General features: G+C 36.3%; 1 protein-coding gene across 2 annotated transcripts in view; it reads left to right on the plus strand.

The window, feature by feature from the left end:
* Window positions 1–22,895, plus strand: part of LOC148953542 (uncharacterized) — a 207,245-nt gene that overhangs the window by 148,901 nt on the left and 35,449 nt on the right. Inside the window, exon 3 of one of the 2 annotated variants that reach the window (XM_089088591.1) lies at window positions 12,725–12,865. The exons of the other annotated variant lie outside the window; for it this stretch is intronic. Within the exon in view, the coding sequence (XP_088944717.1) occupies window positions 12,725–12,865 (141 nt within the window). The remainder of the gene's footprint in view (window positions 1–12,724; window positions 12,866–22,895) is intronic. 2 annotated transcript variants of the gene reach the window in all.

The raw sequence follows: 22,895 nt of genomic DNA on the forward strand, positions 1-22,895 counted from the left end.
TAGCCGTATTTATTGCAAAGACTACAAATTGTAAATGTTCATCACAATTTTCATTTTCCTCTCTTGCATGTAAGCTAATTCCCTATGTTTTTGTTCAACCTTTCAATTAGCTGCGGCCATATAAGACGAGGTAAACCATCGTCTCACCCCCAGATATTCTGTAATTTCGTCTAATTATTAGGCTCTAAAACATGGCCCATTGTTGTTAAGCAAATCTTTAGGGAAAATTCTGTGTTCTAATAATAATCCATTGACCAAAGCCTTCGCGATGGTGTTTCTTGTTTCATTTTTTATTGGAAAAGCCTATATATATGAGTGAAAAGAGTTAACAACTGTTAGTACACACCTGTTTCCTTTCCTGGAAACTGGTAAACTTCCTCCGGTTCCCCAAATTGTCTATTGACATAAGTTCTCCTAACCCTGAAGGGGTAGGGTATAGACCTATTTCGGCCCGCGCGTTCTTTGGTGGCAACTTTTGTTTGGCACACTCTTGGCAGCTTTGTATGAAAGCTTTTACTTTTGAGTGCATTTTTGGAAAATAAAAATTTCCTTTCAGCCTCCCCATAGTTTTTGCTTCCCCCATGTGACAGCCAATCGTTGCATGTGCCATCTGTAAAATTTCTCCTTCCAGAGATTTTGGAATTACTGGAGAAATTTTTAAGTCATTATTTCTATATTCTTGCGATGGTCTATGATATCTTACCAAAAGATTTTTACTTTCGTCCAGATCAAAATTATCTAAGTCCTTTAAAAAATGTTTAAAATGTTCTGGCAGTTTTCTTCCTTTTTATAAAAAGGATTTCATCGATAAACGAAGATCATCTTTATCTTGATGATTCAAAATATTTTCATTAGACAGTATTTCTAGCCCTTCCAGTTCGTTCTGGATGGTTGCTATCAAATTTCCTTCCGTATCTGGATTTCGTGACAAATAGTCTGGTAAAATGTTTGTACGGTCCTTTATATATATTGGGGTGTATGAATATGCTTGCAGACGCAGTATCCACCGCGTCAGCCACGCTGAATTATTTTGCATCGTATGTAGCCAAATTAATGATTTTTGGTCTACTCGTAAAATGATTTTTTTTCCAAGTAAAAATTGTCAAAAATATTCTGTAAAAACTATAACTGCCAAACAGTCCCTCTCAACTGTTGAATATTTTCTTTCTGCCTCCGACAGTGACCTACTGGCGTATTGAACTATTGATTCTACTCTTTCGGAATTTATGTTCAATAATATGGCTCCTATACCGTACCCCGAAGCATCTGTTTGCAAACAGAAGTCTTGTGACAAATCTGGTAGTTTAAGTATTGGTGCCAGTATAAGTGCCTTTTTATTTCATTTAGCGCTTGTTGTGCGTCCGCTGGACATTCAAATTTACCTGATTATTTCAAAAGGTTTGTCAAAGGTTGCGCTATTGTTGCATAATACTTAATATATCGTCTGAAATATCTTAACAAACCACAAACTGATCTGCAGCTTTTTTAATCTTTAGGAGGCTTTACATTTTCTATGACTGTAAATTTTTCTGGATTTGGTGAAATAGTACCTTGGTTTATCAGGTGTCCAAGAAAAACTAATTTTGGTACTACTATTTTTAACTTTTCTGGTTTTAATTTTAAGCCTGCTTTTTCAACCCTCCTTAGTATTTTTTTAAGTACTACCATGGGGTATTCTAATTTTTCATTAAACAAAACTATATCTTCTAAATAAAACATGGTATCTTTTTTCTATCTTAGCTCGATATCTTTTAACACAAAATTCATTTGTCGACTAAAACAATTTGGATCAAATGATAAGCCAAAAGGCCTACATTCAAATGTGAACGTTCTTCCATCGTCTAAGATTATTGTTGCTTTATGCTTTATTTCTGCATCTAAAGCGATTTGCCAATATCCTGCTATTAAGTCAAAACTAGTGTAATATTTTGAACCTCCTAGCGAATCTAAAATCGTATCAATTCTTGGTAACTTCATCACATCTTTTACCGTGACGGCATTTAGTCACCAAAAATCTATACATAATCTCCAGGTATTATATTTTTTCCTGAATATTACTAGTGGAAAACACCAATCGCTAACACTTTCCTTATTTATTCCTTGATCTTCCATTTCTTTTATTTGGCTTTCTGGCCATGATTTTAAATGATAAGGTGTTTTATGCGGTGACTTTTAGATGGGAGGGCCCTCTGTTGATATCTTGTGCGTGATTAAGTGAGTTAATCCGTAATCCGCTTTGTGTCTTGCAAAATTCCATTTGAAATCCCAAAGAATATTTTCCACCCTAGTTTCTACGTTTTCCAGTAAATGTTTTAAATCAAATTGTTGCAAAAAATCCGTTTTCGACATTCCATACTCTTCTTGTGGTTGCGGTTTTAATGCGGATAAATATTCGTGGCTAGTGAAGTTTACGCTTAATTCTGGACTGTTTAAAGATTTTTTTTTCCGAATTTGAAATCTTTTCCACTGATCCAAGTTCTATTTGGTTCAGTTTTATTTTATTATTACTCAGATTTGATAGTTTTAAGTATGTTATACCATTTTCAATTTTTATAACTTGATTTTCCACGAAAATAATTGGATATTCTTTTATGGTGTATCCTCCTGTCATGGCATCCATTGTTTTAACCTTTTCTTCTTTTGCATTTAATGTCGCTAGAACTTGAGCTGTCGTTCCCCCTTCTATTGTGATTTTTCCGCCTATTTTTAGGTTATAATTCAAATCGTCACTTTCGTTATCTGTTGTTACGCAAATTTGCCTATTATTTTTATTTGCCTGGCTTATGGTTATTTTATCGGATATGGTTTCCCATACGATCCCATATTTTCTGATGGCATCTACTCCTAGAATACAAGGAAATGGTAGCTGCTTGCATATCATTACTGTTACTGTTATTTCTTTATCCCCTGTGCTAAATTTTAATGGATATTCTCCCAAGATGGTCAGCCTGTGCCCTGTCACTGATGTCAGGGTATTCTGGCATCTGCTCACGTGATTTTTGACACTAGGAGGAAACCTCTTAAAAACTTCCTCTCGAATTAATCATTTAGGTGCACCTGTATCTAGTAAACAAGGTAAATTTTGAAAACACTCAATTTTAAAACAACGCAAAATCGGTAGACTATTACTATTTGCATTTGTATCGCAACATTCTAAACTGTATAGGGGTCTTTGTAGGGAAACAGCTCTGTTGACCCTTACAGGCTGGTTTATCCGTTTAAATGCCCACTGTTTGGCCAAAAGTTTCTGGGATTATTCCATTTATCTTCAGCGTTGCTACTTTGACCCTGGGTAATGTTAACCGTTTGCCTCCTAGGCCTAAATTCAGGAATAATATTAGGTGTTTGTCAAGTATTATTTGTTCCCTGCCTTCCTAAATTTCTGCCCCCTTGCGTTCTGAACTGCTATTTTGTCTTGTACGTCTGGCCCTCTTTGGGTATTTTATGCCAGCAATCTGCCGCATAGTGATTTGGTTTGCCACAACAATAGCAATTGAATCTTTTCCTATATTGCTTGGTTATTTGTCCTTCCTCATGGGGTATATACTTATTTCTATATATTCTTGATCTGCAACGATTTGCTTTATAATTTTCCTCGGGAGGATGCGATGGGTGTCCATATTACTTCGTATTCTAAGTCGTTAAGGATGTAATACCGTAGGACCTGTCGTCAAATGGAAAGGGGTCAGTCCATGGTGGGAAGGTTTGGCCTTCCTCGTGCCGTTTTGGTTCACGATTTGGCTCCTCAAAGTTCATCATCTTCTGTTCCCTTTCATATTTTTTAGTTTCTTGGGCTCCTGTGTTATTTATTGACATCTGATCAAACCTTTTCATAGCTTCGTCAATTTTTACCTCTGTTTCGACTAGTATTATAGCCTGCTCTAAATTTTCAGGTTTCCGTGATAATATTAGTCTTAATAACTTTTTTGGTAACCCTTGGGTAAAAGTATGTAGTTGTACTTTCTGTACTGTCTCGTCATTTCCGCCTTTCTCTAATTGTAAACACACGGATCTAAAAATTTTGTCTGCATATTCCCTGATACTAGTTGAGGTATTGAATGTCACTACCTATGATCTTAGCCTCCCGGAGATGTTTGTCTCTATGAATATTATTTTAAAAAATTCAATTAGAGTACTAATGTCCTTGGGCTCTTTTTCCTTAATTGCCTCAAAATGCTAAAGGGCGCTTCCCTTTGAACTGGCTGCAACGCATTGTTCTTTGACCTTATCCTCAAACGCTTCAGTTAGTTCGTCGAAATTTTTTAATTTTTCGATAAACTGATCTACGTCTGAATTTCCCGCGTATTCTGGTATGATTTTTGCAATTTCAAGTACTGTTGATAGGGAAGTCATTTTTTCCTCTGGTAAAGCCATTTTATTTCAAACTACTATTTTTATCTAGCCCTCTCGACCCAGTTTTTCCAACGGCCACCAGTTGTTGTAAAGTGTATTTTATGGTATTTGGGTGTAGTCATAGATGCCTTTATTTCTCCCTTTATAGGGGAGATAAACTATGGCCCTAAGGTAATTAAGCTTTGGTAGCGTGCCTTAGGCTATGACCGGACTAATGAGGCGTACCGACTGGGTATGTTCGAGAGGCTAAAGGTAGATCGTAGAGAGGTTGTCTGAAATACAATACTTTTATTCATTTAACATTTAATAATTCCAGATATAGATATTTTACTGGGACTGGCTGTCCCAAGTAGACCACAAGTCTTAAAAACTACAATAACATATAATAAGATACTTAGACACTTACAATGATAAGACAAGATTCCAAGGTATTTCTAAAAACAACGGACCAGAGGTCAGTCCGGAATAAAGTTAGTATAAGTCCAAATCTGCCCCTTCCCATAAAATGTATCTCTTATAAATTTTATCAACCACACCTTCCTTTAAACAACCGACGCAAACAGCTAGGAAGTGTTATTTCTCAATTTCCCGTTATGCAGAAACTTGGCAGGATATATTCCTTATTTTAATAAAAAGTGGTATTTCTAAACTTCGTATTTGCGGCTTATATTTTTTTATTAAATTAATAATTAACTAAATTAGAGAGCTTTACCACATAGTTCTGTTTTTAGAGTCAGAAATAATTAGATGGCAACTAGTTCCCTTCTCTCCGCCAACAGTTTTCCCCAAATGTGTCCAATCGAATTTTTGAAATTTTTATTTTGTCCAAAATAGACCAAAGATCACATAAAAAAAACCTCAGAGGTTTACACAACCCCCCAGAACCCGGGTAAAGTGTTGTAAATTATTCCCCGAGACATATTAAGTGTTTTGTGGAAGGACTTGACTTGCTTTATTTACTACTAATTACAAAATAAACTATATACAAGCAACCGCCCGGGGAAGGCTCGAAAAGCCTGATTAAAGACGGTTGCAATCCTCTAATTCTCAACCTTTTGCTAATTTCAATTAAAAAAAAAAAAAAAAAAAAAAAAAAAAAACCTGAACACTCTCAATTAAACATTAATACCAAAAACTATGAAGAAAAGAAGAAAAAAAAAACTAAGACATTAATAATGACAATAATAATAAATTACTTCCCCTCTCCCAATAAATATTTTTTCATTTTTACTTTAAACGACACAATGTGTTCAGCTTCCCGAACGCCAACTGGGATATCATTCCAAATAGCCTGAGCCAAATACCGAATTCCGAAACCTGCACGTGTGGTGTCTCGATACTCAACCATAAAATTTTCCGCCTCTCTAGTCGCATACCTGTGGAGTGAACTATTTACGCGAAAAAATTTTGTAAAAACTGGAGGACATACATCATTCCAACATCTATAGGCAAAAATAGCAGTTTGGTAATCGCGAATCTGACCAATGTTAAGCACTCTTAATTTTTTAAAACATGACGCGGTATCATTCACATTTTCTATATAATTCCCAAGAAGACGTACCGTTTTATTTTGTAAAATCTGCACTCTTTTGAAATTTGCATAAAAATTGCTAGACCAAATGACACAACCATAAAAAATATAAGGCGCAACAATACTATGATACAATAATAAAAGAACCGATAATGGTAAAAAATGCTTCAAATGACGCAAAATTCCCAGACCTCTAGCAACTTTAGCTGCAACAAGATCACTATGGTGCTTCCAAGACAAATTACAATCTAGCTGGAAGCCCAAATAACGCACCTCATGCACCTGTGACAAAGGCTTACCATTAAAAACTATCTCTCCATCAACACTCGGAGGCTTAACAACTCTCCTAAAAATCATAAAATTAGTTTTTTTTAACATTCACTGACAAAAGGCTGAAACTTGTAAATACATAAAATGACTTTAAAACCCTATTTACTTTCAACAATAGATCATCAATCATTCGACTAGACATAGTCAAAGCAGTATCATCCACGAAAGTCGTGATAAAACACTCCGGTAAGTAAAAACGCATTGAATCAACATACACAAGGTACAGAAGTGGTCCCAAGACAGATCACTGAGGTACACCACACTTAACTTGATAGGGAGAAGAAAATGCATCATTTAAAACAACTTGAATAGATCTTCCACTTAAAAAACTATCAAACCATTTCAGATAATTATCACGAACTCCAAGGGACTGTAGACGTTTGAGTAAAATTTTAAAATCCACTGTATCAAACGCCTTTCTAAAATCAATAAAAACAGTCAAAGGGATTTCACCACGTTCAAAGCATCTATTTACAATATCACAGAGAGAATGCACAGCGTCCGACGTCGAGTGACCTTTCCTAAAGCCGAACTGAGTTTCACTTAACATCCCTGTTTTCGTAAGGTAATCATATAGCCTTTTATGCACAATTTTTTCAACTATTTTTGAAAACAGGGGAAGGATTGATATAGGTCTATAATTTTCAATATCTAGTTTAGACCCACCTTTATGGAGAGGGATGACTTTTGCCCTTTTAAGCGCATCGGGGAATACCCCAGTTTCCAGGGAAAAATTGATTATGTGAACGAGACATGGTATTAAATAACACATCACTGATTTAAAAGCCTTCAAATTAATTCCATCTGTCCCTGCTGAATTCGATTTGATTGTTTTCACAACCTTCAGAATTTCATCTCGAGTACACGGTTGAAATTCAATTTCATTTCTAATTCCTCTTTCATCCAAAAATTCGTCCTCCAAGGAATCATTATTAAAATTCACTAACCCTTCTGCCTCCACATTTTGACCAATACTTGAAAAGAACTCAGCAAATTTATTAGTAATAATCGTTTCATCACTCACTGCTTCTCCTTGAATCAGCAGCAAATTGGGTGGAGCTTCTTTCCTCTTTCCCAATAGGTCATTTAAAAGCTTCCAAGTTCCTCTCGCATTGTGTAAACTCAGAGGTTTACACAACCCCCCAGAACCCGGGTCAAGTGTTGTAAATTATGCCCCGAGACATATTAAGTGTTTTGTGGAAGGAATGATCGAATAAACTTCATCGGGGGCTCATTCTATTGAAATTGAAAATTTTAATGCCATTTTTAAGAGTCAAGTTTTAAGAGTTAAGAGTCATTTTTAAGGCAACTATCCCTTCTGCTCTTTTTACACCAAATACATCCGATCGAATTTTTGGGGTAGCCATTTTGTTAAAATAAGTCAAAAGATGAGATAACAAAAACTCCATGGTCAACACAACCCCCTAGAGCCCGGGACAAGTGTTGTGTGTTACGTCCTGTGGGCAAATACAGTTCTCCTGCGAGTGTTTTGAAAAAAGTTCAAAGATCAGATAAGTCCAACCCCCATCCATACTCGAAAAACTTATGAACGCTATCTTATTTCAAAACCTAAAAGACTTGGTCCTTGGCCTTCTATGCATCGCCCCCCCCCCCCAAAAAAAACTGTTAGCGGTATTTTATTCAAAAAATTATGTCAACTCACCCCTTGCCATCCATGGCCCGTCCCCCCCCCCCCAAAAAAAAAAAAAAACAAACAAAACAAAAACAACAAACAATTTATTAACAATATTTTATTCCAAACTTATGGGAGCTTACTCCTGGCTCTACAGGGCCCGATACCCCTCCCTCCCCAGAAAAAATTTCAATGTTTGATAGATGATGGGAGCTGGCCCTCCCTCCATGGCCCGAAACTTCCCAAAACAAACCTATTAACGTCATTTTATTCCAAAAATCATGGGAGTGGACTGCTGGCTCTCCCTCAATGCCCCTCCCCCTATCCAATAAAACTTATTAACGTGATACTATTCCCAAAATTACTGAAAGTCAGTTTATTAGCTCTTTCCAAAACTGTTCAAGACACCTATATTCTTCACTACAAACAAGAGTTTGGCTACTGCCCGTTTCCCGGTAAAAGCATAAGGTCTACTGCGTATTTGGCACTTCACTAAAATGAATTTTATTACAAATATTTTCCTTGGTACTTATTACAACATTGAAAATAAGATGAAAATTGCAGTGAAACCAGACCAGGATGCACCAAAAGGCTCACTAGGCCCTGGCTAGGCCCTGTGGTTTTCCCTATACCCGAAGTTTTCGGGATTTCCCCGAAAATCTTAAAAAAAAGAACGGCAAAAACGCTTGGGCCTAGAAGTGTCAAAGCTTTACATTTGGCCCTGAGTGAAACAATATTTTGAGCTAGTGAGCTTTCCGCAATTAATATCATTATATGTCGAATATTCAGTTTAATTTTATTAGTCCTTGCCAAGACTGTTAATTTATTTTGGAATACAAAAATTATTTTGAAATAGGGAATTTAGAAAGACTCGAAACTTTGGCAATCAAAAACGAACAAAAATTAATTAGAAAAGAATTTTCCGAAAAAGAAGTTATATAAAGAAAAGTAAAGGCCATATTAAACATAAGATCAGAAGAACTAGAAACCTTCAATAAGTAAAACTCAAAACGAACAGAAATTAAATGAACAAAGATACAAAAAACATACAACAGGTACTAATATAAAAGAATAAATAAATCTAAAAACAAGCAAAGTTTAAGTTGAATATGCAAATCAAGCTTAAAACGAACAAAACTGTTTTGCTATTGGAGTATAAAGAAAACCCAAAACGAAAAGAAATTAAATAAACAATTATAGCAAACAAACATACAATAGGTGCTAATAGTAATAAATAAATAAATCTTAAAATGAGTGAAACTTAAATTGAATATGCAAATCAAGCAAGAAATGAACAAAAATAACTACAAACAATGGCTTGGGTTTTGCCTCCTTCTCTCACTGTAAAAGTCGGAAACCTACTGTGTCATTGGCGCTTTACTGAAAACCATATGTGTCTCGAATGGTGTGAGTGTAACTGAACCACCGTGTAATTGAACCACAAGCAACTGAACACCTGTAACTGAACCACCGTGTAACTGAACCACCATGTAACGGAACCACCATGCAACTGAACCCCTGTATAACTGAACCCCTGTGCAACTGAACCCTCGTGTAACTGAACCACCAGGCAACTCAGCCCCGTTTAACTAAACCTTCGTGCAACTAAACCTCCGTGCAACTCACCCCATTTAAATGAACCTCCGTGTAACTGAACCCCCGTGCAGCTGAACTACCATGCAACTGAACCACCTTGCAATTGAACCCCCGTGCAACTGAGCCACCGTGGAACTGAACCACCATTCAATTGAACCACCGTGTAACTGAACCACCTTGCAACTAAGCTCTGGTGTAACTGAACCATCGTTCAACTGAACCACTGAACTCAGTTTTCCAGTATTCTTGAAATATGAGGCAATATAATTGGGTAAAAACCAAATTAGAATTTTTACATGTTCAACCTTGTTGGAAATGTTTGTTTCATAAGGTCATGATATAAACGCCTTTCAAGATCATTCACAAAAAATATATGCTTTATTTTTGCAAAAAAAAAAGGAGATCCGATGTCACAAACCATTAAAGCTGATTTTATTTCTCTTTTTTTTTCAGATAAATCAGACCTTTCTGGACGTTAAGTAATAAACGTATGTGTTTAAAATATTTGACCTTTGTCAATCTAAATAACGAATTTTGATCAGATGTCTTTGAGGAGATTACAGCTAAAAAGGATATGGGAGGGTGACTGGTGCCCTCTAGTCTTTTTTCAACATTGCTTCAACATACCGAGAAAGTTTAAACTTCATACCCTCAGGTTTATGCCCTCAGCTGTTCTCGACACATTGCAGATACGTCGTCTTGTAAAACTAGATGCACAAAGTACCGTACCTCTTGATTTAGTTGAAGATACTCCTAAATATCTTCCGAACGATGTGATGGCTCATACCATCATCCATTGTAGATATTGCCGGTATTTCTTTTTCACAACCAATAAAGGAAAAAATGTCTCTTGATTGTGTTTGGCATTCTTCTTAATATTTCTCTAAGGTTTGACCTTAATACTTCATGCTTATATTCCATTTATTAGATCAAACAAGTCCTCTTTTCTTGTTAAAAAAAAAACACCTTGTATGTTAACAATAGGCAACTTGCATAACTTACAGCCCTTGCACCAAGGGCTAGGGGTTGTGAACCCTGGAGACATAGTAATCTAACCTTCGATCTGTTATAAATAAAATGGTCATCTCAAAATTATCGATCGGATGTATTTGAAAAAAAAAGGTGGGGGTGGAAGCCTTTCGATCACTTTTAACTCTTAAAAAGTGCACTGGAACTTTTGATTTCCAATGGAATGAGCACCCCCCCCCCCCCAAGTTCATACATGAAAACCTTATTTTTTAAAATTGAGCAACTAGCTTAACTTACAGCCTTTGCTCCAAGAGCTGCTGGTGGGGTTGTTAACCCCAGAGGCATAGTTTTTTTTTACCCTTGAACTATTTTTTTTTTTTTTATCGGATGCATATGGGAGAAAATGGCGGTTAAGAGGGAGAGACTAATTATCCTCTGATTACCTTCGATTTTCAAAATTGAACTTGAAATTTTAATTTTCAATCAAATTAGCCTTCTCCAAAGTTTGTATGACCATCCCTTCTATAACAAACTTGAATTTTAAAAAAAGGTAACTTGCAATAACCCACAGCCCTTGCCCCTAGGACTGTGGGGGATTTTGTTAATCACGCTTATTAATCAAATTTTGTTGTTCAATAGGATATTGAAAGTTTTAGTGCCTTTTTTAAAAGTAAAAAGTGATTGAAGAACAGCCAGCCCCCCCCCCCCGGGAAAAAGATCTCCTGTGGAAATACCTCCGGGAAATACTCCCCCCCTGAAAAATACATACCTGTGAAAAATATCCACCCAAAAAATACCCCTTGCGGTTGGTTGGTATCCAATCACTTTCGACACATGAAAAAAGACTAGAACTGCCTGGGGATTATAACTAATTTTTACCTCCATCCTCCGCTCATCTCTCCTCAAGAGCTGATTCTGTATTTATCCGAGGGTTCAATGAGAGTTGAGATGTATTGGCATTAAATTGTACCCTTTGAGGTATCTCCCTCCCTCCCAAACTACAAAACAATCAGAGAACCCCATTGCAGAAGTGTAAGTACCTCTTTAAGTTTTGTAATTTGTCCATTGCTTACAGATAGTATTTGTTATTCGGAAACATACGGACATTTTTCGCATGGGAGTCTTCAGAAGGGGGGGGGGAGAGTTTAAGGAGGATTTTCCATGAGATAAAGATTTTTGCACAGAGAGGGGGGGCAAGGCTTACACATAAATTCCTCTTTTCCACTTTCCTTAGCACTTCTCAGCCAAAATAGAAAATAACAGAACCCAAATAAAATATTCCATTTTGGAAAACCATATTTTCGGCGAGGAGGTATTCTCTAGGGGAGGGTTTTCGTTGGAGAGGAGGGGGGTAAATTCCTACACCCGTAGACAGGGACAGGACGAACGGAACCCCAGTAACAGACATAAAAATGAGAAATAAATCTGGCTTTAAGAGTTTGTGAAGTCCGATTTTCTTTGTTTTTGTGACAACAAAATCGAGCTTTCTTATTTATCATCCTGACAGTCATTTATATTATGACTTTAAAAAGCAAACAATTCCAACAAGGTTGAACATGTTAAGATTCTAACTTGTATTTTACCCAATATAAGTACGGTGTTTGAAATGCACGAGAGTTCAGTTATGCGAGGGTTCAGTTGCACCGTGGTTCAGTTGCACGGTGGTTCAGTTGCATAGTGGTTCAGTTGCACAGTGGTGAAATTTCACGGTGGTTCATTTGAACGGTTGTTCATTTACACGGGGTTTAGTTAAATGGGGTGTAGTTGCACGGGAGTTTAGTTGCACGAGGGTTCAGTTACACGAGGATTCAGTTACACGGTGGCTCAGTTGCACGGGGGCTTAGTTGCACGGTGGTTCCGTTGCGTGGTGGTTCATCTGCACGGTGGTTCAGTTACACGGTGGTTCAGTTGCACCGTGGTTCAGATACAGTGGTTCAGTTGTTTGGGGTTCAGTTACACGGTGGTTCAGTTGCAATGGAACCGTCTTGAATAGTCTTGGAAAGCATTATACACGCTTTCCAAACATTCAGCATTATAGTAAAAACTAGCATTATATCAAACATTCAGTTTTATTCTATATGTACTTTCCCAAAACAGCTCAAAACATGCGTCGACTATTCATTAGTTTCACTGTAATGTAAGCAACCCCTGAAAATAAGAAACCTCAAGCTTATCAGACACACAATTCAGAAATTTGAAGTCCTTTGATTGTGTTTACCGACAAAACCAAGTTCAAGAATTGAGATTTTTTGTCTGCAGTTCTTTGATCTCTTAAGGACGTTACACAGACATATTATTATATTTTGTTTTAGCTTCTCAAGCACAGGATGCTGTCAATGCTCCCAGCGTTGGCCTTAATGTTCCCAATGCTGTTCCAGTAATAAATGAAGGAAAGGAAGCAGAGGAAGAATCCGATATTGAGTCATTTATCCAGGCTTTACAAGAATCTCTTAGTAAGTGTCTATAATAGGACCGTTTGTTTGGCTAATCAATCTGCTAAGATCTTACATCTTTTTACGAAAATACAATTTTAAGAAACTCTAGCAACTCCAATCTTACTTCCCAGACCGTAGTTTCTTGGCAAATCAAAGTTCATTTTGCTCTGATCAGTGGTCTAACGACTTTGACAGGTGAATCAATGGAGTTGATTCAATAACAAAATTGGCAGAAAAATTGAAAGTTGTGCGCTTTCGACCGATACCAGTGAGGTTTGAGATCTTACTATTTAGTTTAAAGGGGTAAAAAAAATCTGAGCAAAATGATGTATGATGAGGGATCTAACATCGTAGCAAATTAATTTGCCAAAAAACGGATTTAATTATCAGTTTTTTATGCCTCCAAACATGTTTATAATAGATAAAATTTTATTCAAAAATGACCGTCACAGCTGAGCTTTTCAAAAGCAAATAGATTATATTCTACTTCTAATTAAATAAAAAAAAAAGTTTTTTCAACTGAAAGTAAGGAGCAACATAAAACTTAAAACGAAGAGAAATTATTACGTATATGAGGGGGCTCGCCCCCTAGTTAATACCTTGCTCTTTACGTAAAGTTCGAATTTTGTTCGAATCACAAACCCCTGAATCACAAGGGACGTTTAATTAGAATAGATAGCTCTTTTGAAAGTAGAAAAAAATGCGTAAAGAGTGAGGTATTGACTACGGGTGAACCCCCTCAAATACGTAATAATTTCTGTTCGTTTTAAGCTTTAATGTAGCTCCTTACTTTCAATTGAAAAAACTTATTTTTTATTTAATTTCTGATCGTTTTTTAAATAATGCTGGGAAATCCGGCGTCCCTTTCATAGAAATAGCCCTTCCCCAAAGAAAACATTCTCCATGGAAAGATCCTCCCATGTAACCCCTGATCCACCCCCCCCCCCAGGGACGTACGCAGGGGGGCCTCCGGGCCCTCCCCCCCAGCAATCTCACAATTTTTTCATTTTCCCATAATTTTCTGATTTTCCTCACAGAATAATGGGTTTGAAGGATTAGGCCCCCCTGGAAACAAATTCCTGCGTACTTGTCTGCCCCCCCACCAGAAAAAAACCACTCCTGAAAACGTCTGTATACTTCCCAATAACCAATACTATATGTAAACAATGGGCAAAGTTCATAACTTACAGCCCTTCCTCTGGGAACTTCGGGGGATTAAGTCATCCTCAAAGACATATTTATTAGATTTTTGACTATGCTGAACAAAAAGAGGATATCAAAGTTTTTATCGGGTGACTTCGGGACAAAAATGAGGGTGGGAGGGGGCAAAGTTTCCATCCAATTTTTGGTCACTTAAAAAGTGCACTATAACTTTTAATTTCCGTTGGAATGAACCCTCTCACGATATTCTAGGACTACTGGATTGATACGGTCAAACCCTGGGAAAAAAAAAACACACATCCATGATCTTTCTTCTGGCAAAAAATACAAAATTCCATATTTTTGCAGATAGGAGCTTTAAACCTCTGCAGCAGGGTTCTTTAATGCGCTGAATCTAATGGTTTGATTTTCATTAAGATTCTATCACTTTTAGGGGTATTTTCCCCTTTTTTAGGAAATAAGACAAATTTTTCAGGCTCGTAACTTTTGATGGGTAAGAACTTGATGAAATTTATATATTTGAAATCAGCATAAAAATCCAATTCGTTTGATGTATCTGCTGGTATCAAAATTACGTTTTTCAGATTTTCGGTAACTATTGAGCTGGGGCGCTCCTTCCTTACAGTTCGTTAACACGAATTGTTTGAAAAGTGTGTCGTCAAATAACTTGGCTAATTAACTTTGTTTTGAAAAAAATCAGAGGCAGCGCTCTAGGGTTGCCTGATTAAAGAGTCAAATGTCTTCAATGTCCTATTTCATTTTTCGGTCACTCCGCATAGGGGTGATTGTAGAAACTAGTGGGGGCTTATTCAATCGAAAATATAAAGCTATAGTACCATCTTTGGGAATTGAAAGTAGTTTGAGGGCAACCAGCTCCACCTCCTTCCCATTTTTGCTATCCAGCCCCAATATCCCTCTAAGACCTCCTGTCAAAAATTTGAGATATCATTCTGTTAAAAATATTCGAAAGGTCCCAAAACGTATGCCTCCATACTTGAAAAGTAAAGGCCAAAAAGTAAAAGTAAAGATAGCATGACCATTAGAGACCCTGGGGCAAGGGTCGTAAGAAACACAAATTGTAAATTACTTATACAGAGGTTTTAACCCTACTGTAGAAGTTTCAAGCTCCTTTCTGCAAACATATGGAATTTTTTTTACCAGAAGAAAGATCGCGGATGCGTGTTTATTTGTTTTTTTCACAGGGTAGTCGTATCGACCTAGTGGTCGTAGAATATCGGGAAAGGGCTTATTCAAACGGAAATTAAAAGTTCTAGTTCCCGTTTTAAGTGACCAAAAGGATTGGAGGGCCACAAAGCCGACTCCCACACCTTTTTTTTGCCCAAAATCGTCCGATAAAAATTTCGAGATAGCCATTTGGTTCAACATAATAGAAAGGCCTGATAACTATGCCTTTGGAGATAACATGGCCTCCCCCAACCCCAATTTTTTACGTATAGTATTTGTTACTGGGAAATATGCATACATTTTTCGCATGGGGAGAGGGCAAATTTTCTGCTAGGGGAATTTCCACAGGGAACCTTGTCCATGGGGAGGGAAGTTTTCAGGGGGTGAACTGTTCAGAGGAAATTATACTCTGGGGAATTTGCCAGAATTCCTATACGAAATTCTTTCTATATGTCTTGCTTTCCCTTTAGCGACTCAATTTAATATGTTGAGATGTTGAGGATAATTGTCCGGTGTAAATTTTCACTAGGATTGATTTGTCTAGAGCATATTTCTGTGGGAAGAGGGTATTTTTCTATGGAAGTGGAGCCAGATTTCCTGGCACTATTTAAAAAAACGATCAGAAACTAAATAAAAAAAAGTTTTTCCAACTGAAAGTAAGGAGCAACATTAAAACTTAAACGAACAGAAAGTAATACGTATATTAGAGGGGTTGCGCCCTCCTCAAAACCTCTGTCTAGACGCTAAAGTTTGAATTGGGTCGTAATTCCTTAAGAACGACTCCTGAAAAACACAAGGGTCGTTTAATTAGAACAATAAGAAGCTTTTTTAAAACTACTAAAAAACTTTAGTGTGAAGAGTGAGGTGTTGAAGAGGGGGAAATTCCCCTCCTATGCTTTATAATTTCTGTTCGTTTTAAGTTTTAATGTTGATCCTTACTTTCATTTAAATCTTTAAAAATATTTATTTAATCTTTAGAAAGATACAAAAACCATCTTTTCTTTATCGGTTCGAAATTTATTTCCTAAGTGAGCGAACGTGACCCCAATTTGGAAGATCAAACAGTTCGTGGTAGCGAACTGTAAGTAAGGAGTGACCCGCCTCAATAGTAACCGTAATTCTAAAAAAAAAGAAATTTTGATCCCAGTAGATGCATCAAAAGAATAAAATTTTTATGCTTATTTCAAATATAAAAGTTTCATCAAGTTTAGTCTTACCCATCAAAACTTACGAGCCTAAAAAAAATTGCCTTATTTTCGAAAAAAGGGGAAAACATCCCCTAAAAGTGATAGAATCTTAATCAAACCATTAGATTCAGCGTAACAGAAAACCCTACTGTAGATGTTTCAAGCTTTTATCTGCAAAAATGTGGAATTTTATATTTGTTGCAAAGTAGAAAGACCACGGATGCGTGTTTATTTGTTGTTGTTTTTTCCAGGGATGACCGTATTGAACCAGTAGTCCTAGAATATCGTTAGAGGGCTCATTCGAAAAGAAATTAATAGTTGTAGTGCCCTTTTTAATTGACCAAAAAAATGGAGGGTAACTTGGCCCCCTCCCACACTTGTTTTTTTCCCAAAGTCACACGATAAAAATTTTGAGATGGCCATTTTCTTAGCATAGTCGAAAATCTAATAAATATGTCTTTGAGGATGACTTAATCCCCCATAGTTTCTGGGGGAAGGGCTGCAAGTTATGAACTTTGCCCATTGTTTACATACAGTATTGGTTATTGGGAAATATTCAAGTATACAGACGTTTCCAGAAGGGATTTTTTTCTGGTGGGAGGGGGGGTCGGAGGAGAGGGTTACATGGGAGGATCTTTCCATGGAGGATGTTTCCTTGGGGGAAGTGACATTACTATGAAAGGCTGCCGGATCCCCCAGCACTATTTAAAAAACCATCAGAAATTAAATAAAAAAACAATTTTTTTTCAACTGAAAGTAAAGAGCAACATTAAAAATTAAAACGAACAGAAATTATTACATATATGAGGGGATTCACCCCCTAGTCAATACCTCGCTCTTTACGCTGAAGTTTTTTTAGTACTTTCTAAAGAGCTATCTATTCTAAACAAACGGCGTTTCTGATTCAGGGGTCTATGATTCGAGCAAAATTCGAACTCAAATTTTGAATAAATTATCAGTGTTCAAAATTTGAATTACAATCCAACATTTTAGTTCTTGATGTGAAACACACAAAAAAATGGACAGCAATGCATTTTTCTTGAATGATATGTCAGCTGCAATTAAATTTCGGAATGAGTAATAATATTTAAAGGTGATGAAATAATGTAGAACAATAAGACAAATATAAAAAAATTCTAAAATGCTTAACATACCCCCCTCCTCCCTCTTCTCAAGTGAAGCGTACGAAAAAAAGAAAATCCGAAATTTAAGTCAAATTTGAGACAAAGCGTGTGCATTATCGTTGGATCCTCCCAATTCCAGACATAGATCAATAATTCGATCTATCAAAATTATTGACCATTAACTCCAATTCCAAACATAGTATCTGCATTATCAATGGATTTTCCAGGACGAGTTTCAATCTCAAAATCAAATTATTGCAGCTCAGCCGACCCTCTTGCTAGTCATTCGGTTCATTTTGGTAATGCATCGGAAAAGTTCGTATCAGATCTTCGTCCGATACGGTCAAGATCTACTTTTTTTACCAGGTGACTGGCTGATGAAGCGACGAAGCAAATTGGTGAGAAAGATCTCTAACTTCTTCCTTGGCCCTTTAAGCTCGACCTTGTCATTTATCTGATCATTTGAGAACTTTTAAGGCCCTCTCCAGAAGACATTTAGCTTGCTGCTGCCTTCTGGCAAAGTAGCAGCACCTCTTAACCAATCATGAATTGTGATGGCTTCTTCTTCCGGCCGTACCAGAGATTTCTCGTACCAGCTGTCGATAATTTGGTTTTGTCAGCGATTTGGTGAAACTTAAACTTAGCTAACTTGTTCTTAATGCCATACGGTCCTGATAGGGTGACCTTAGAGATCACCCTATCTCGTCCATTATAAGCTATTTTAATTTCTGTGGCCAAAGTATTTAGAATTGATGAGGCGGTCCCAAGAGCGCCGGCAGAAAATTTTCCAGGGGGAGGGGGGCAGATACCAAAATGAAAATGGTGGTTGAATCACAGGGAATATATTTAAGGATATTTTTTTTCGTATGACTAAGTTTATTTTTAAACACTTTTAGGAAAAACTCTCAAATAAAAAGAACAATTAAATTGCATGCAAAATGAAACAAAATACGGTAAATTTTAAACGACAGGGATTCCTGGCAAAGGGATCATTTATTTAATAAATAATATATTTAATTATTATGCAGTTGATCTTAAAAGAAAATCAAACTCAAACCAAAATTATAGAAAGATTTATTGCTTCCGTAAATTACAACAGATGTAGAGTTGCATTTATGCAATTTCCTACGCCTTGGAATAGTTTATAGAAAGAGTTGAGATACTTAATAATTATCCAGTATGTAGCATAACCCGCAGTGTTGGTTTTTTATGCTGATTTTAAATATATAAAATTCTTTCGGTTTATTGCTACCCACCCAAAACTAAAAATCTTCTAAAATTTTCCTGATTTTTGAAAAAAGGGGAAACACCCCCCAAAAAGCAAGCAATCTAATCAAAAAATCCCTTTATTAGATATATCATATCAGAGAACCCTATCGTAGAGGTTTCAACCTCCAGTCTTCATAATTTGGAGTTTCGTATTATTTTTCAGAAGAAACATAGTCAATGTATGTTTATTTGTTTTGCTTTTCCCCGGGGTTGACCGTATCAAACCGATGGTCCAAGATAATTGGGAGCTAGCTCATTCAAACGTCAATTTAAAGTTCTTTTTTTAGTGGCCATACAGGTTGGACCAGGGAAAAGTCCTGTTTTATGCCATTTTAGGGCACCTAACTACGACTTTACACCAAAGAGGACGAATTTGCAATTAATTTAAATTTCTGAGAAGCTAATTGATTTAAAAGTATCAATAAGTATACTTTAGGCTTCCCAGTAGCAAAAGAAGTAATGCCACACGGTGGCAGTACTGGATTCAACCAAATTGATTCACTTTGTTTTTAATGAAATTAGGCTACGTTCGGTGATCTATAATTGCGTATCAGCTATAATGAGGGGCGAGGGGTGAGTCATGGCTTAGGTGGGGATAGGGTAGATTCCTAACAAAAGTACATTTTAATGGACAAACTACTTACTCTCCATAAGGCTTCAGATAAATATTGAGAGAGGTAGGAGGAATTAGGAATTAATCAAAATGATTCCCTACACCGCTAAATTGCTACATTCCAATATCTACCAGCACAGAGGGGGGAAAGGCGAGGTAGGCCATCATCAGCCCCACCAGGAAATTTCTTTGGGGTGACAAATATTGCTAGGAACTTAGTTTTCAGCAATTTGTAAATGGTAATATTTTTCTTTTACTGTTTATATGAAGTGCTTCAATGTATTTAAACAAATGTATATAAGGCACTTGTCCAAAAGAAAATACTATAGTAGAGTTCGGGATTGCGTCAGTTACATAAAAGATCAAAAGCCTCACAAAATGTATATTCCCCTAAACAATAATAATCCTTTTCACCCAACCGAAATTCTTTAATAGTAATATTAACAAGGACTTTTTACAGAAATTACTATTCATCCCCAATCATTTAAGTAAATTCAAATTTTATCCAAGACTAAATTGCAAATTTAAAAGTAGGACGGTAATAATAAACATACAGTTATTAATTTACACATTTTATAAGCAATTAACCAGGGATTTAAGGGACCGGCACCTCGAATTATATCTTGGTTGGGCCTGGGCATGATTTGGAAAACAATCAGAAATTGAATAAAAAAAGAGGTTTTCGACAGAAATCAAGAAACAGATTTCAAACCTATTTGAACAGATTATTCTTTAGATGAAGTGTGTCTCATCCTTAGCTCCTTACTCTTTACTGAGAAGTTTGGCTTTTGTCCAAATTTTTAAATAAAACTTGCAGTTGGAAAAAAAGAATATTTTTCAAAGCCCTAAAAACTTTGGTTAATGAGCAAGGTGTTGAGAAGAGGGCAATACCCCTTATATACAGAGTAATTTAAATGTGTTTTAAGTTTTAAACTTGCTCCTTACTGTAGGTGAAAAACCTTTTCTATTTGTTTAATTACAATTCATGAAACTGTAAAGTTTTATGAATACAATACTTTTGTTAGGCCTACCCCAGAAAAAAAACTATCAATATTCTTATGATCTTTGTTTGGATTTTGATGGGAAATTAAACAGCTCGTGGTAACAAACTGTAAGTAAGGAGCGACCTGGCTTAATAATAACCCAAACTTTAAAATCGGAATTCTGATACCAATAGATATATCAAAAGGATTGGCTTATTATGCTGATTCCAAATATATAAGTTTCATTCAGTTTAGTTATACTGATCAAAAGCTACGAGCCTGAGGAAATTTGTGATTTTCGAAAAAAGAGGGAAATTTCCCCTAGAAGTCACATAATTTTAATGAAAGTTATACCAACAGATTCAGCGTATCAAAGAAGTCTACTGTAGAGGTTTCAAGCTCCTATCTTTAAAAATGTGAAACTTAATAATTTTTGCCAGAAGAAAGGTCACGGATGCGTGTTTATTTTTTTTTTTTTTTTCCTCAGGGATGATTGTATTGACTCAGTGGGCCTAGAATGTCGGTAGAGGGCTCATTCTAACGGAAAAGAAAAGTTCTAGTGCCCTTTTTAAGTGTCCAAAAAAATTAAGGGATAACATATTCAGATTCAGACATTTTAATTAATACAAAAACAACTCAATATAACAACAAGTCGCACTAAAGCAAAAAACGCTTGAAAAAGTGACCGGTTGGATATCATGCATGCCAATTCATCATACCAATTCAAATGAAAAAAGAGGATAACAAGAATAATAATTAAGATTAACTATAAAAGAATAAAGGCAGAATATAAAAAATTTATACAAAAAAAAAGAAAAAAAAATCTTCTCTCGAATATTTAACGCTACCAAATTCTTGAAAAGAAATGATTTTTAATACGGGTTTTAAGTTGCGGCACACTTACAGCTTTACGAACGGAATCTGGGAAAGAATTCCGAACTGAAGGGCCCGAATTCCGAACTGATGTGTCTGGTCACATGACTTGCTCTCATTGTGTTCCATGGCTCAGATGCAAAACTATCCGCACCCCTAGTCGAATAATCGTGATAAAACGAATTAGGCTTACAAATATTCATAAAGTATATGGTGCAAGACCATTCAGACACTGAAATACAAATACTCCAATTTGATAATCTCTTATTTCACCAACCTTTAAAATTTTAAACTTTCTTAAAAGTGAATCAGTGCTATCCATTCTGCAGAAAATGAACTCTTCTAAAATTGCAACTAAAATTACTCGCCCAAATCAAACAACCATAATTTATATAAGGCGCTATTAAGAAAAAATACAATAAAAGCAGAATTTTCAAAGGTAAAAAAATTTGAAAACGGTTCACAACTCCAAGGCCTCTCGCCAGTTTGTATTCTATGATGTTGCAGTGTTTTCTCCAACTCAAGTTTTGATCCAGGATGAATCCCAGATATCGGATCTCTTCGACTTGTGAGAGCCTTTATGCCTAAAAAACACAGCCTTTCCAATAAAATCTTAATATTAACAGTGTTGAAAGCCTTTCTAAAATCGATAAAAACACCCATGCACTGCTCACCTTTCTCAATTGCTGAGTTAATTTTTTCCAGAAGATGCTGGACTGCCTTTGACGTCGAATGTACTTTCCTGAAGCCAAATTGACCATCGTGTAAAACAGATTTTCATCAGATACTCGTAAAGCCGGTGATGCCCTCTTTTCCATAGAAATATTGACAAGGTACACGATAACAGGAAGCAAATAAACCAGCACTGACTTGAGCATTCTAAGGCTCATTCCATCAACTCCTGCACTGTTTGACTCAATCGTGCTAACAATTTTGCGTACCTCCTCTTCAGTACAAGGCTGGAAAGATTCACTTCGAAATCTCTTCCTCGCTCATCCACAAAACTGCTTGATTCAGAAACATGGGAGTTCCTTGTTTCTTTTTGAATCTTGCAGCCAATTTCAGACAAATATTGTCCAAATGCGTTGCAGATTTCCTTAGTTTCTTCCAAGGTCTTATTGTTTATTACGATTTTTGGCTCTGATCGCTTCGTAGATACTTTCTTCAAATACATTTGCAAAACATGCTTTCTTTTTTGCCTTCTTAGGGCATTTGGCCTATTTCTGAGCTCTTTATACATTACATGGAGCTCATTATTCTGCAGATGATTCAGATGCTCCTCACTCGCCTGATTTCTCATATTAAACAGATTAAGCAGTTCATCATCTCACCATGGCTTTCTCGGTTTATTCTTTCTGGGGTTTATTTCTTTAAGCGGACACGTGCTATCATAAATATTTGACATTATTTGGTTAAACTTTTCAAATGCTTCAGACGGATGATCATCATTCAGTACTGTTTCTCAATTAATAACACTAATTTGTTCTTCAAAGTTATTCAGATTAACTGGCTTCAGTTCACGCATTGGTATTTTATTCTTTCTATTATTTTTCTTCACTTCAGAATTCAAATGTAATACAACCGGAAGATGGTCGGAGGCTGGGCTTATAACAACAGAGCAGCACGCTTTACTTAGTATCTTCGAAGACACAA

The sequence above is a fragment of the Artemia sp. Qi Xiang Cuo genome, chromosome 4 (assembly GCF_049724085.1).
Source record: "Artemia sp. Qi Xiang Cuo chromosome 4, ASM4972408v1, whole genome shotgun sequence".
In the NCBI taxonomy this organism is placed as follows: domain Eukaryota; kingdom Metazoa; phylum Arthropoda; class Branchiopoda; order Anostraca; family Artemiidae; genus Artemia; species Artemia sp. Qi Xiang Cuo.